The sequence below is a fragment of the Ochotona curzoniae genome, unplaced genomic scaffold (assembly GCF_017591425.1).
Source record: "Ochotona curzoniae isolate NIBS_2020 unplaced genomic scaffold, NIBS_Ocur_1.0 scaffold_3890, whole genome shotgun sequence".
NCBI lineage: Eukaryota > Metazoa > Chordata > Mammalia > Lagomorpha > Ochotonidae > Ochotona > Ochotona curzoniae.
In genome coordinates, this window is record NW_024467115.1 from 17,364,872 (window position 1) to 17,380,970 (window position 16,099).

General features: G+C 45.2%; 1 protein-coding gene across 1 annotated transcript in view; it reads right to left on the minus strand.

The window, feature by feature from the left end:
* The window catches only part of MAP7 (microtubule associated protein 7), a 198,686-nt gene that overhangs the window by 43,322 nt on the left and 139,265 nt on the right, over nucleotides 1-16,099 (minus strand). Inside the window, exon 18 of the mRNA XM_040965658.1 lies at nucleotides 14,960-15,241. Within this exon, the coding sequence (XP_040821592.1) occupies nucleotides 14,960-15,241 (282 nt within the window). The remainder of the gene's footprint in view (nucleotides 1-14,959; nucleotides 15,242-16,099) is intronic.

A 16,099-nucleotide genomic window follows, 5' to 3' on the forward strand; every position in this document is an offset into this window, starting at 1 on the left:
GCTTTCCTCCCATGAGTCTGTGACACTCAAATAGAGCCAGCTATTTAGTTTACCAGTCACCTATTGGGGGTGGGGAGTAAAATCAGCAATCTGCAAATAAGAACATGGAGGTTAAGATTTGCCTCTGGGATTCATGAAGGGCATGTCTGCAGGTTGCTCCATGGGGGAGGAGTGGCAGCAGAAAGGCCAGGGTGAGAACCGCACAGCCAGGGCTGCCAGCACAAAGTGGCTTGCCTGTGTGTGAAATAGCAGGAGGCTGTGACTCACTGGCAGGCCTCTGCAGGACCCCCAGACTGCCCATGAATATGTGGGCTTTCCTCCCCGGGGCCACCTGGGCCTGCTCTCCAGGAATTCAGTGGGGGTGTGGGTTGCCCTGCACTAGCTGCAAGGGAAAACCTGGGGGCAATGTGACCCATCTCAGGATGACTTAGGCAGTTCTGGAAGCGTCTGGATTCTGAGTCTCCTTATGTTTGAGCACCTGAACCAGTGCTAAAGAGACACATTCCGGTGAGAGGAGCAAGCTTGGTGAGAGTCACAGTGCTGGGGTCCGTGCAGTGGATGTGGGGGACACGAAGGTGTGAAGAGTACTATTCCATTGCAGGCAGGGCCGCAAGGAATTTCCCACTGTATGGCAGGGTCTGGCAGATGTCTCTACAATCACCTGAATGCAGCTCCACTTTCCTTTGCATGGACACTGGACCACCCTGCGGAAGAACTCTAATCTATTCAGGCAATGTTTGCTACTGTGGAGTTGGCTTTTTTACTCAATGTGAGCTTGGAGGTTAATGTCAATAATAACATCTTGCAAAAGGGCCTTCTATTATTCATGCTGTCCTGGCTGTCCCCATTGGCCTTATGCTAATCAAGGGACCTACATTTAGGCTTTCATTTTTTCCTCAATCCTTTAGGTTCTCCTTTTCTTTGTGATACAAGATTCAGTTGTAGAGTAAGAATTGTAGCAGGAACTTCTAGAGTTTTTAGGCAAAACAAATGGCAGTCATCCTTAGAAACACCCATTTGACCATGACTAAAAAGTCTGAGCCAGAGTTTGACTGTTTCTGTATAAATAAAGCAGACAGCTTTCGTGCATTGTCCATTATGATCATGAAATCATAGTGGTCCATTTCTTTCCCCTTTACGCCTCATCCACGCACCCTTCTGAGTTCCGAACTCTGGAGCTGGACTCCGGCATCACAGTAGGAGCAGAGCCTGGCAACCGCGGAATGTAAATGTGGACGGGCAGCAGGCAGGTGGCGGTGTCCAGGAGCCTTTCCATGGCTGCTCTCCTACTACAGCTGGGGGCTCAGAGCCAGGCTGGCTTAGCTATGGGAAGTTGGGTTTTCATACCGGGTGAAGCGCAAGTATGTCGGTGTGCTCCCCTAGTCCAGATGAACAACCTGCAGAGGACAGGAAATCTACTGGCACTGAATCACAGGGTGAAGGACCAGGTAACATCCCTTGGGATGTCCAGGGAACCCTTAAGTCACTACAGTCATGGGCATGTCTTTAGGATCTAGTACTTGGGTGCATATGTGGCACAGTGGGTTAAATCATGTGGGTGCAGGGTCCGAAGGCTTTGGGTCATCCTTGCTGCTTTCTCAAGCCACAAGCAGGATGCTGGATGGGAAGTGGGGCTGCTGGGATTAGAACCGGCACCCATATGTGATCCTAGCGTGTTCAAAGCGAGGACTTTAGCCGCGAGGCTACCGTGCTGGTCCAAAATGACTGTTTTGAAGTGATTAGGTCATTATGAGAGAGGAGTTAGAGTGGGTAGTAGGCAGTTAGGGTATTCTGGGTCCCCAAGTAAAAGAGAATTTCCCCACCATGTCTTGGATTCACCAGGGCACCTTTCTTCCAAGGGACAGGGGTGCTATTAGCATATCAATTCCTCACCTGAAGTATTCGCCATCACCTCTGGCCATTGTGGGAGGGCCTCAGGCTGATCTCTTTATCATTGAAAGGAGAGCAGGAAGAAGTAATACACATCTGCCTAAGGCCTGGAATGTCCTATGTCTGGCACCTCTGTGGCCTTTTGTCCCAAAGCCAGGCGCCATGGAAACCATGAATTTTCTTTGTTTATGGAGAAACATCTTTGAGGGAAACCTTTAGAAGGTGCATTCCCCACCATTAATACGGGTTCGGCTTCTTGTCCTCCTGCCACTATGGCAGAGCACTGGGGTTCTTACTTTTCCTCCTGCCACTATGGCAGGGGGGTAAGGGTCTTTTCTGTCTTAAAATCCCCTCTCGTCACTAGGACAGGAGTCTCTCTTCTCAAGCTTTTCTAATAAATCTTGCTTTAAAACTAAACTGTGTCCGCACAAACATTCTTCTTTCCTGTGAGACAAGAATTGAGGTTGCTGCCATACTCGGAGTCAAAAATCCTGCAACAGTTTTGGTGCCGTGACTCGGATTCTACCAGCGAGATTTGAGTTCATCTCCAGCCAGCCTCTAGACATCCATCTCGTCAGACGGTGAGCAAAGCGTAGTTTCTATCCTGTCTTTCGGAGACACTAGCTCTCCACAATTAGTAACTCTCAGAAAAATAAACACCGGGTCCCTGTCAGCCAGTTAAATGCGTCTAGCGCGGCTGCCAGTCTTAAGACTCGAGGGCGAGGCTTGGTGAGTTTGGCTAAACTGATCCCCTGGAGCTGGGCTTCTCAGCTCCAGGAATGTCGGGTTTTGTCCAAACTCAGTTTCCTTTTGAGGACTAAGCCCGTGGCGTGAGACTGTGAGAAGTCTTAGGGCGCCTCAGAAATTCTGGTCAGGGCCACTCCCTGATGCTTTTCAAAAAGCCTCTCTGGACTGTACCCCGGACTCCGACAGTCCGTCAGGGTGTAGGGCTGAAATCTGCACTCTTTTCTTCCTTTTGCGGGGACTCAGTTGTCACCACAGCAAGGCCAAGAGCCCTGGGCTGCAAGCCTCAATTCCCAAACTGCCTCAGGCACTGACGAGTCCTCCTTTACCTTTTCTGATAGGATCTTCTCCAAAAGCTTTTTCTCACTAAGTCTCCTTATTCTCTATGGATTCAGTTTTTGGGTTTTCTTTTACTGGTCAGAATGTGCTAAATATCAATTGGTCTGTGATGGGGAAAAGGAAAAGGCAGGCAGAGTTTCTTTTTAGGCCCCTCTATAGATGAGATCTAAGATAAACTTAACTGGAAAGTGCTTTAATTCCTTCACAAGGCAGGTAGCCGAGACAGTTCCTCCAGGTTAGCTCTTAACGAGTGTAGTAGCTAATGTGAGCAGAAAACCAGAGTCAACACAGGTACTCCTCCAGCTCTAGTTAAGGACATTGTTACACAGGCTTATAGAATCAGGCCGAAGTTTGAGGTCAGGCTTGTCAGCTCAAGGTTAGAACAAATTTCAAAAGGAGAGCATATTTTGTCCGGCAGAAGTCCCAGATGCGGCATGGTGCAGGGGATATTTTTTGACACATGCTGTTTCTGACTTGTATGTTCTCCGGGACACCAGAATATATTGCACCAGGCAGAGGCCTAGGTCTAGCATGGTGCAGGAAACAGGAGCAGATTTTTCACTCCTGGCACATGCTGTTCTAACTGAGACATCCCACAAGGCGTGGAAGGTCGAGCGATGTGAGTCAAGTGTGCTGACTTCACTCCCACCTTCCTCCCTTCTTCTGTGGTCTTCAGCAGCGCACACCTGGACGCCACGGGTGAGCTATAGGAGTCCTAAGAGACGTCTTAGACTCAGGAGAGATAGAAACTGAGGGACGCTTCTAGTTTCTATCCTCATTTCAGTGCTCCCAGCACATGCTATTCTGACGAGTATGTCCAAGTGCAAAACCAGGATTTACTTGTACTGGCTTGAGTCCCAGAGCTAGCATGTCACAGGAATGGGGGGCTGAACGGAGATACCCCTTGGGGTGCCTCCGCAATTACAGGGATGCCACAGCCTGGCTGCCAGCTTTGAGCTTTAGAGCGGACAGTTAGTCTGGATGGGCCTCTTTGCATAACTGTGTTGCTGTGCTATGCTGGCTCCACCGCCACGTGGAGCACACAACTGGCTTTTACTTTGGCTCCTCCCAGTTCTTTCTTTTACTCAAGTCTCCTGACTGCACCCTTAATTGTAAGATATCTAACAGGAGGTAGAAGTTTATTTTTTCTCTCCTTGGTCACTGATCTCGGAAACAAATGGGAATATTGCTAGTTAACAATGGGCCAGATCCCAGACTCCTGTACCCTCGGGGAGAACTTAAAATTCATTAACTCTTTCTAGCCTGAGAAATTCTTTCCCTTTGCAGTTCCCTCTGCCCCCGACTAGTATTTCATTCTATGTGCCTTTTGCTTCACTGTGTTCATGTGCTACATCAAGGTTTTTCTGTGTCATTGCAACTGGCTTCAGCGATGAGCTCTCAGTGTTTTACAATGTTTTTGCTGCTTTTGTTGCTGTTTGGTCTTGAAGTTTAACTATCTACTGGTTTATAGTGCCATCCTAGCTCTGATGAGATCCGGCCTACGGTATTTACACCTACAGCAGTGCTTGCTGTAAGGAGGAGCAGATTCTGCGTGTGAGCTTGTATGCTCTATTAAAGTGAATGAATACTTGCATAATTACAAAGATTCTTGGTAAAGTTTCAAAAACTGCTAATGCATATGCTGGTGGTTATGTTTATTGGTCAAGTTGTCTTTTAATCGTGAAGCTGTATCAAGTTGTGGGATTATTTGTGTTCTTGCATTGTTGATTATTTATATTTTAACTTGCAAAAAATCATTGTTTGTGAGATTTTGTCTTACAGGAAGACAGCAAGTTCTTAAAGGATGTATGGTACGATTGAACATACTGTGTACAACATTTTCTAAATGTTCATCTTTGGTACAATGGAATTGAAATCTGATTCTTTGTTAAAGCAACTTTTTTTTAAACTTCTCTTCAAGTTATTTTCATCTTGTTGGTGACTAAATCTGCTAGCTAGCTCTAGTTCCAGTATAATGAAATATTAACCTAACAGACTGCTATTGGTACAAATGTGAAAACATCACTAAAGTCTAATAATCTTATTGCATTATTGTTTACAGCTGTTATCCAAATGAACAAGGCCTAAACAGTACAAGTGTGTGTAAAGTCCTACAGGTGGTTCCACAGTGTGCCGTGTAAAGTACATAGATGTTTATATTTGTTATTATAATTCTAACAATGACTGCTTCATCTTCTAGTTCCAACAGATACTATTGCATCCATTGCAGATAGAGCTAAAGCTAAACCGTAAGCTACAGGTTCCAACTAAAAGCACCTTCAACTAGTGTTACTAACAGCAAAATGAAATTCTAAATACATTTTAATAACTTTTTATACTTTAATAACTTTTAATAACTTTTAAAATGTATTTATTCTAAATACATTTTAATAGCATTTTAATAACTGGTAACTTTAAAACACTTTAGAGTTTTTCAAAAGCTGTTACAAAAGTTTCGTTTTATGATGTATGTTATCTGGTATACATATACATGTTCATGTGGCAAGCTATGTAGTCTGTTTTAATTGACTTATAGATAGAAGTGTTCATAAATGAGAATTGCTAAGCTGAATCTTTTATTTTGATTTAAATGAATCTAAGATTAAGAGCCACAGAGAAATCCCCCAGCTTGTTAAAATGCTTGAGGGATGACTTTAAGTATATTCCGTTAGATTCTATGTAGAGAATAGGTGATATAGATAACAGATTCTTAACTGCCCTGGACATTAGAATAGAACTTTAGAGACTTACAAATGGGACCTGAATGTGCCCTGATATCCTCTTAAAGGGGTCACCATGGTCTTTTACCTCAGAGACCAGGAGGGGATCCCATGGCAAAGCAGGATGAGAGAGGTGTGTGCTCCTGGTTCCAGTGAGACCCCCCTCCCCCCCCAGAGGCCTCCCAAGTGCTCTTCATTGCAGAAGCAATGGACAGTCCGTCAGAAAGGATGCCCAGGGCCATGTCCCAATTACCAAGGAGGTCATTGGAGATCTGACTGTCCTAGAAGGCCAAGTACTTCAGGTCAGTCATTTCCCATTGGATCTCTCACACGTGATGGAAGCAGCCCAGGAATCTGCACAGGCTCAAGGTCATCTACGGACTTCGGTGACACCTTGTAACAGCATCCAGGAGCCCTGGGTGGGTCTCACAGTGGAAGGGAAAACCGTAATTTTGTCTGGACACTGCCTTCTCTGTCCTAGCTAGCTTTGGTTTCTTCCCTCTCTTAGGGTGGCCATCAGGGTCTCTCAGGAGGCCCCACATTAGCTTAGGTGACAGACTAATCTAGAAGCTGAGAAAAGAAGCTTTTCTAGGGAAAAGTTAGCCTGTGACTGCTCCCAACAGACAGGTTTGCCATCTCCCTCTTCAGTTCTTGCTAGACATCACTAGGTAGGACACCCTCACTATTCTGAGACAGGGCTCATGTCTTCCTCATTTACTAAATTATTGGGGATCTCTCTGTTCATATATTTAAGACTCTTCTGTTCTTCAACTGTCAATGTATGGCTTGTTACAACTACAGGACTAGCTCATTTCCTTTGCCCTAATGTGTGAAGTTTTGTGAATTCTTACTAGAATGCCATAAACTGCTGGATTATTGTAACTCACAACCAGTTAAATCTTTTGCCATCTACGCTATGATCCCGATAAGTCTTGTAATGAAATGTTTTTAGTGTTGTGCTTTATGTTCTAGGCTCAATGTCTTCTGACACTGTAGGGTTTCCAGCAACTGGTAAAGTACAAGTGTTATTTTTAAAAATCCACCACTAGTATACAAAACAACTGTAGTGTTTTCAAAAGTCAAGTAAGTTTAAATTTTAATTCAGAATCATCAATGCCTAATGAAATTGCAACTCCATGGAGACTTAATGTTTACATGCCCTGTATGGGCTCATGTCCTAATGCCACATGTTAATCCTTTCATCGGTTCTGTGCCTTCTAATGGACCTAGATAATAATTTCACATAGCTCAGAAAGTTTCATGTATTTATTATGTTCATTGAGTCTAATTGTTTCAAAACTTGAGCTTAAAAAGAATTATTTCAAACTGATAAATCTAGTTCATAGCCTTAAACTAAACTGCTCAAGTCAATGTTTGCTCTAACAAAATGTTTCTCATATCTAAGTTCTAAAACTCAAGTATTCAAACTGGTGCTTCCACCAAGCCCATTACATATTAGGGTGGGAGAGATTATAATTGTCTTTGTTTTGTCATCTAGACTTCAACAAGAAGGAACACTCAGAGCCCGAACAACCTGCAAGGCACCTCTGATGGCTTCTGCCAGGCGCTTCTGATGACTTCTGCGTTCTACTGGGGACCCTTAGACCGACCCCCAGAGGAATACCCAACTGCTGCCTTTAAACTACGTCCCATGTCAGCAGGAAGAAGCCAGAGCGGTCACCGTCCCATTTCCCCCTAACAGCAGTTAGGGTCACTTCTTCTGGGGGGGCGGTGTGTAGTAGGCAGTTAGGGTACTCTGGGTCCCCAAGTAAAAGAGAATTTCCCCACCATGTCTTGGATTCACCAGGGCACCTTTCTACCAAGGGACAGGGGTGCTATTAGCATATCAATTCCCCACCTGAAGTATTCGCCATCACCTCTGGCCATTGTGGGAGGGCCTCAGGCTGATCTCTTTATCATTGAAAGGAGAGCAGGAAGAAGTAATACACATCTGCCTAAGGCCTGGAATGTCCTATGTCTGGCACCTCTGTGGCCTTTTGTCCCAAGGCCATGTGTCATGGAAACCATGAATTTTCTTTGTTTATGGAGAAACATCTTTGAGGGAAACCTTTAAAAGGTGCATTCCCCACCATTAATACGGGTTCGGCTTCTTGTCCTCCTGCCACTATGGCAGAGCACTGGGGTTCTTACTTTTCCTCCTGCCACTATGGCAGGGGGGTAAGGGTCTTTTCTGTCTTAAAACCCCCTCTCGTCACTAGGACAGGAGTCTCTCTTCTCAAGCTTTTCTAATAAATCTTGCTTTAAAACTAAACTGTGTCCGCACAAACATTCTTCTTTCCTGCGAGACAAGAATTGAGGTTGCTGCCATACTCGGAGTCAAAAATCCTGCAACCGTTTCATTGTAACTGAAAATTATTTCATGATTAACTTTCCTAACTGAGATATTTTGCAAAGAAAACTTTTTTTTAAAAAAAGAGAAATAATTTTTTTATTGGAAAGTCAGACATACAGAGAGGAGAGACAGCGAGGAAGATCTTCCGTCTGTTTATTCACTTCTCAGAGCTGAGCTAATCCCATGTGGGTGCAGGGTCTCAAGGCTTTGGGCCAACCTTGACTGCTTTCCCAGGCCACAAGCAGGGAGCTGGATGGGGAGTAGGGCTGCTGGGATTAAATCTGGCACCCATATGGGATCCCGGGGTGTTCAAGGCAAAAACATTAGCTACTAGGCTACTGCCCTGGGCCTGGAAAGACAGATTTACAGAGAGAAGAGACAATGATCTTCCATCTACTGGTTCAAAGTCCCATTTTAAAAACTCATTGTTTTAGGCTCTAGCATGGTAGCCTAGTGGCTAAAGTCCTTGCCTTGCATGCACTAGGATCCCATAAGGGCACCAGTGTATATCCAGCTGCTTCACTTCCCATTCAGCTCCCTGCTTGTGGCCTGGGAAAGCAGTTGATGCTGCCTCATAGCCTTGGGACCCTGTACCTGTGTGGGAGACTCAGAAGAAACTCCTGATTTTGGATTGGCTCAGCTTCAGCTGTTGCAGCCACTTGGGGAGTGAATCAATGGAAAGATCTGTTTCTCCTTACTGTTTAAAAATCCAATCCTTTGAAAATTTAATTTTAAAAGATTTTTTAATTTTGAAAAGTGTGTGTGGGGAGGGGGAAGAGAGATCAATCTCCACCCACTGGTTCCCTCCTCCAACAGACGCAATGGCTGCAGCTGGGGTTGGTGCTGGGCCAGGGAGAAGCCAGGGGCTTCCCCCTGGTCTTCCACAGGAGTGGTAGGGGCTGAAGTACTTGGGCCATCATCTGTTGTTTTTCCTGGGCCATTAGCATAGAGCTGGGTCAGGAGTGGAGCAGCCAATACACGAAGCTACCCCTACGCGATGCTGGCAGTGCTGGTATGCCATCAGGGCAGCTTGATGGCAAAATCTTTGGTGTGGATTCCAATTTAACATTTCTGTTTCCCCTAATTACATCCAAAAGCTTTAGTCTGGGACAGATATTGCAGCAGCCAGAGGTTATGCCATTGGTGACACGGATGGCAACACAGGGCAGGTGCAGCAGGAAGGAGTGGGTCACATTCTTGCCAACACTTCAGAAAAGGAAGAATGGCTCCAGAACCAGCAAGGGAATAGGTCACGTGGAGGTGGGCACGAGGGGGGCTTCCCTGTCCTCCATCCTCAACAAGCATCCAGATTCTTGCCTTCTGAGTCTCTTGAGAAGACAACTCCACTTGGGGAGAATAGGGATTTGCTAGATGCAGCCAGAATGTGACGTGTGTAAGTGTCCTCACCGTGGCTGCTGTAGAACCCACGCTGCTCCACTTGGGTGTGCACTGAATGAAAACAGGGCTTTGTGGCCAGTGTGATGGCAAGTCAGGCTAAGCCTCCTCCAGCAGCTCCAGTATCCGACATGGTACTGGTCTGAGCCCCAGGTGCTCCACTGTTGCCCTGGCTCTCTGTGAAGGACCTAGGAAATCAGTGGAGGATGGATCAAAGCCTTGCACCCATGTGGAAGGCCCAGAAAGAACTCCAGTTCCTGGCTTTGGATTGGCTCAGCTCCAGCCACTGCAGCCACTTGGGGAGTGAACCAGAGGACGGAAGACTTTTCTCTCTTGGCAATCCTGTCCTTCAAGTAAAAAAATCTGAAACAACAAAAAGCAAATAAACCAGGGCTTCAGGAAAGGCGAGGGTGGGTGAAATGGTTTCCTGTATGAAAGCTAGTCTTTATTTCTGAGAGGTGGAGAGAAACTTGCTATCTGCTGATCCACTGCCAACATGCCCATGATGGCTGAAGCTGGTATCGGGACCTGGCAGGTCCACTCAGGTCTCCCGTATCGGTGACAGACACCTGACTTGAATCATTAGTTGTTGCCTCCCAGGGTGTGCACTAGAATGAACCGTCTCACACGCAGGTACTGGGAAATGGAATAAAGTCACTGTCACAAGTGTCTTAACTGATAAACGGCTGCTAGGCCAAACACCTCCACCAGGTAACCTGTGCTCACTGCACAAGGTAGATGTAGAGTGTAGTCTGTTTCCATTTTTTTTAGCAAGTTGAAAAATGCAAATAGTGGAAGGATTTACACATGAGCCGAATCAGCTTTACTATGTAATAATTTCAAAGTGATCTGAGTATCAACTGTGTGAGGTACGTGTGCAATTGAAATTCAGTCTGGCCGTGGTGGCAGATGGTACTCTGAAGCGCCCCAAAGCAGGTATCTGGGCAGATGTCTTAAACACTCTTCTAAAGCTCTATGATTTTTCATTGGTTAATGCAGGTGAAGAGGTAAGTAGCTGTCTAGAAACATTTCGAGAGGCCAAAGGCACGGATTGAGATATAGGAACCCGGCAGATGTGGCAGGCTGCTGGCCTCCGGTCAGTACTTCAGGTCTTGGGCTCTTTGCTTCTGTCACTCTCCAAACCCCACGTGCATGACTGAGCCCACCTGACCAGGTGCCCTGCTGCTTCTGCTTTACCTGGTCACACTGTGGACGACTCCAGGCACGGAGGGGGCACCTGCAAGCTCTCCGGAGGCCCTTCTGGCTAACACTTACTCCTTTAATATGTTAGATTTGGCTTTTGTTCTAACAGACCATCAGGTGGGTGAGGTTACGCAGAAGGAAGTACGCAGAATTGTCTTCCTGTAACAGCTGGAGGCTACCTACCAACTGACCCCAGGACTGGTGAACAACTGTCCTGGACAACCTGCCTGGGGTATCAAGGAAGTAGAAGCCCACTTTCTTTAAATCCATTGGGAGGGTCATTTCTGATCCCTGGGCATTGCGCTGGACCCAGGCTGAAGAGTTCCTTAAGGTCAGTGGGTGAACAGAGATATTCAAATACAAGACACAAAGCAATCCAGTCATTGCAAAGGTCAAGGCCATCGCCTGGCAGTGTTGCCCATAACAAAATACAGTTGAGAATTTTGCCACTTCTAATACTAACCTAATTACTTACAGGTATCACAATCACTGTAAAGTTTTAAAAATAAAAACGAGGATGCCAAAAACTGAATCAAAACAGAGCTCTTGCTCTAAGTTTTAAATAAGTCTGTTCTGGATGTCTATTCAACATGAAGCTGGGAAAACGGCCATGGGGGTCAATGAATGGCAACTTGAAAACTCAACAACCAACCCGAGGGAGGTTCTAACAGGAGAAGTCTAACTACAAAACCATGTCCGATATTTTATTTGGTGTTTAATGTTAGGTAGATTTAAACAAATGAAACAACTTCGTTAAACAGATTTTTTTTAATATAATGACTGTGTACATGGACAAACTCAAGTTAATGTTTTAGCAAATTACAAGCTGTTATTAAAGACCATCTGCTTGGATTTAAAAGGAATAGTCCAATAGATGAAGTATCACTGAATCTAGATTAAGTAAATCCCTCGTTTGATAAAAACACCTTATAGAGGTATAAATTTATCTTCAACACGCCACAAAAAAACACGCATTTTCTCTCCTACATTTCGTCATCAGCGAGCTTTAAGATGGGAAAATAAAATTGAATTCTATTAGCAAGTAAAAGTGCAGGTTTGTACAGCAAGGCTCAGCAGCAAAAGTGAAAAGCATGAGTGATAAGCAGAAAGCTGACAGACGCCACCCGTCCTGCGAGCAGGGGTGAGCAGCCCATCATTGTTGCACTGCTCTGAAACGAGCAAAACCCAAATTCTTTTTTAATTTAAAGAAATATTAAATCTCTATCTCCCCCCCATCCCATCCCCTGCCATAATTTGTGATCAGATAAGGCAAAGGTAAGTCCTGCCCACACCGGGGACAGCAGCAACATACAGAGCATCACAGACAGGCCTGAACCTTCAGGAACCTTCTCTGGGGGCAGCGTCGGAAGGAGTGCATCCAATCAGTCAGATCTGCAATGTGGTCACACTGTTCTAAATTATTTGACTTGCTCATCTGGAAAACCTTTATAAATACGTTATTTAAGAGGACATTAAATTATTTTCTTGCTTTGAAAAAATAACGCTTTTTTTTTCACATTTTTAAAACTTGTTAGTATACTTTGAGCAAAGGAGGTGCGTTAAGGGTGTGACAGTTGAGTCTGCAGTGTCCATGGACAAGTTGCATTTACAGGAGCCTGGTTGTCTATAATCTGCTCTACAAGTAGAGCTCCTCGCAATAACGGTTACACTTACACGTCCCCTACTCACTCTACCTGCAGAGTAAGAGGTACTTATTTTTCAAGTATTACACTGTAAAAGGTCATCACTTTTTTGTGTGCCAATTTTGCATATTAAGCCTTTGAGATCAAAATATCTGTGAAAAACCATGCCTGATCAGTACATTTCTTTACAGCGAAATGTTCCCACTTTTTTTTTTTTCAAAGAATGCAGAAAAATATTGATTTGCTCAGAAGGGAGCACACTGGAAAAGGTTGTTTAAAAGTCCCAAAGAAGGGGCGTTTCTTTTGGCCAAAGTTACTAGAAAAGCTATCCAGTCCGTTGTCTTCCGCTGGATTTAATAAAGTCTGTTCAAAATGGTGGCCAGGAAATCTTTAGAAAATTGGAGGAGGCATATGCTCCTTTATAGCTTAAAAGGAATTCCATTAATTGTAGAAATTCTTGTCAAATTTCTGCTTTGGTTCTTCAGAAGAAATGCTCATATAACTTCTATATAAAGAGACAGAAAAAAGGAAAAGGTTAGGATGACATTAGAAAATCTTTTGAAAAAATTCATTTGTCAGTTTTTATTGGAAAGGCAGATTTGCAGAGAGAAGCAGAAACAGAGAAAGATCTTCCATCCACTGGTTAATTCCCCAAGCAGTTCTAACAGCTGGAGCTGAGCTGAGCTGAAGCCAGGAGCTGGGAGCCTCTTCTGGATCTCCCATGTGGGTGCAGAGTCCCAAGGCCTCGGGCCATCCCACACTGCTTTCCCAGGTCATAAGCAGGGAGCCAGATAGGAAGTGGAGAAGCTGGGATACGAACTGGCGCCCAAATGAGATCCCAGTGCATGCAAGGTGAGGACCCCAGCCACTAGGCTACTGCACAGGACCCATATCTGAAAATCTTAAAGAATACCTATGATTGGGCCCGGTGGCGGGGTGCAAGTGGTTAAGGTCCCCGCCTTGCATGCCCCGGATCCCATATGGGGCGCCGGTTCTATCCCAGCAGCCCCACTTCCCTTCCAGCTCCCTGCCTGTGGCCCGGGAAAGCAGCAGAGGACAGCCCAAGGCTTTGGGACCCTGCATCCACGTGGGAGACCCGGAAGAGGCTCCTGGCTTCGGATCGGCATAGCACCGGCCGTTGCGGTCACTTGGGGAGTGAATCATCAGACGGAAGAGTTTCCTCTCTGTCTCTCCTCTCTGTATATCTGCCTTTCCAATAACAAAATAATAAAAATAAACCTTAAAAAAAAGGAAAAAAAGAATACCTATGATTGACTGGATTTGAACTGCAATACTACAACAAAGTGGAGGAATCCACCATGGGGGAGGGCATGGGGAGGGGTTGGGAGAATCCCAGAGCCTATAAAACTGTGTCACAAAATGAAATTAAAAAAAAAAAAATCTTCCTCTTTGTCTCTTCTCCTCTCTGTATATCTGACTTTGCAATAAACATAAAAATAATTCTTTACCTATGATGGTATCTTTCCCGTCTAACATCTCGTCACACTGTTATATACCTCATTTTGATGGTAACAGGCAGTCGGTCGTCTTAGGACTTGGTTGGTTATCCACTTAAGTGAATTCCACTACCGACTTGAAAATGCATATTTTTACTTCAACCTAGGCTATAGCACTTACTTATTTTCTAAACTGTGTATTTCTGCTGTACAAGGTGATCCTGTCAACACAGCACCAATCAGAAGGCTTCCAAACATTAAGAATCAAGAAGTCAGGCTGGGGCAGGGATGCGGGGACCCCGCAACCTCCCTTCACTGCCCGCGAAAGGAAAGCCCAGCCATAGGGCCAGGACAGTAAGGAGGAGACTGCTGGCTTCACTGGGGCGGGCGGGGGCCATCAGGGCGTTTTCATCTCATTGAAGGTTTATTTGTTGTAGGTTTGCAGGGGCAACCTCAACGGCAAACTGGGTTGACCATAAGTAATTCTAGAGCGACCCCTGTTTTAGGATGTGGCAAGTTCTGTTCTTCATAGTTAATACAGATGCTGGTCAGTACATGAAAACCAGCTGCTGGGAAGAGAAACAGAACATTCAAATACGTTTGAGAAGACAGGGAGCTGGGATGCTCCCATTTATTCCCAATACTGATGGATTACACTGTTGGGGCTCTGTACAACTGTTCTTCCTGCACCAAGACGTCAGGTCAAGTGCCAGTCCCCAGACAGCAGCTAAGACTCAACAAACAGTTTCAACAGTGAGCAGGAGAGGTCTTCAAAAACTTTGTGGAAAAAAAAAAATACATAGATTTCATTTTTTTGTGTGGTGGTGGTAAGATAAGCTTACCTTGTAATCCCACTTTCCACAAACTTTTAAAGTACTGTCACGTGACCAAGGGTGCTAAACATAATTGAGAGCCACGTGGTAAGAGTACAAGTAGACTCAAGCCTGAAGACCTAGAAGGTTGGGAAAACCCAAGCTTCCTCTCCAGCAGGTGGGCCTGCTGGGCTCTGAGCTGGGAGGTGAGCCGTGTCTTCAGGGTGAGTGTTCTCGGGGCAGTGTGTGCTGCTCCATAGGCTGCCAGGCATACCAGGAGAAGCAGATGGGCCCTGGGAATTGGTCAACCCAACCCAAACCAAACTTTTTCATCCTCGTTGCTGCTGCCCTGCCCTTGGAATAAAATCATGTGGCTATGGTCACATGACAGGGGTGTGGCCACCCTTCTTGGGCATCGCGTGTTCCTGAGGCAGCCAGGAGGGAGCAGGAGGCAAGCTTACCTGCGGGCTGTTGTGTTTGAACTCCATCCACCTGAGGCAGGGACCCAAGTGTCCCTTCATCATCAAAGGCCAATATGGGTTTCAAAGGGATTTCTGGGTTCTCGCTGTTGGTGACCTCTAGTCTGGATGGTTTCGATCCAATGGGCAAGTTTATAATTTCCTCGAAATTTTCACTCTGAATCAAGACACCATTTTCATTTGGTTGTTTTTCCAAATTGGGAGTGCTAGGGAATTGAAGAAATCAAAATTGAAATGAGTTAGCGTTAAAATTGGAAGACATTTTTGGTACAACCAGGAATCGTCTTATCCCGACTGTGTTTACAACTTTACAATAAAAAAGAAGAAAAAGGTCAACTGACTGATCACATCATTTGTAAATGACACTTTACAAATGTGACACAGATACACTTTAAAAGAGCACAAAGCTCTACTTTAAATTCTTACAAATCTGCAATGCAACAGAACGAATGATCTCCTGGAACAAATCGTCATCAGTGAGGGCCACCACTCTCTGCCGCAGTCACCGTCCCGTGCGTCCGGCTGATAAACACCAGCATGTGGGGAGACCTTTGCTTCCATGATGGAAGGACTGTAACGGGGCACGCAGGAGCAAACAGCTTGCACCAAGCCACACAGCTACGGAGCGACAGTCAAGTCTACAGGCAGGATCTCTTGACCTCTGATCCTGTGGTTTTCTCACTAGGCCACTGTCTGCTCTCTGCCTACTCAAATTCTAGCCCTCTCTGGAGAGCCCTGGCTTCCAACGTCACCTGCACAATTTTGTACATGAATTGTTCAAGACCTTTAATAAAGGTTAGCTTTGTCCTAGCTTGATCTTTATTGGAGCACATCATGGCTTAATAATTTTGGCACAAAACTGTTGAGATACATGCCTAATGTCTGCATGATCTACATTCTCCATGAGCTTTATGAAGACTCCTACCAGGCATACAGTTCAGTTTTCTGCACCAACATAAACTTATCTGTTAATTTCATTTTCCATGAACTTTTTCATACTTTGGATTGATTTTTGAGGAATGCTGAACTGGCTTATCAGATTGTTAATTTCTCTTAAAGTTTAT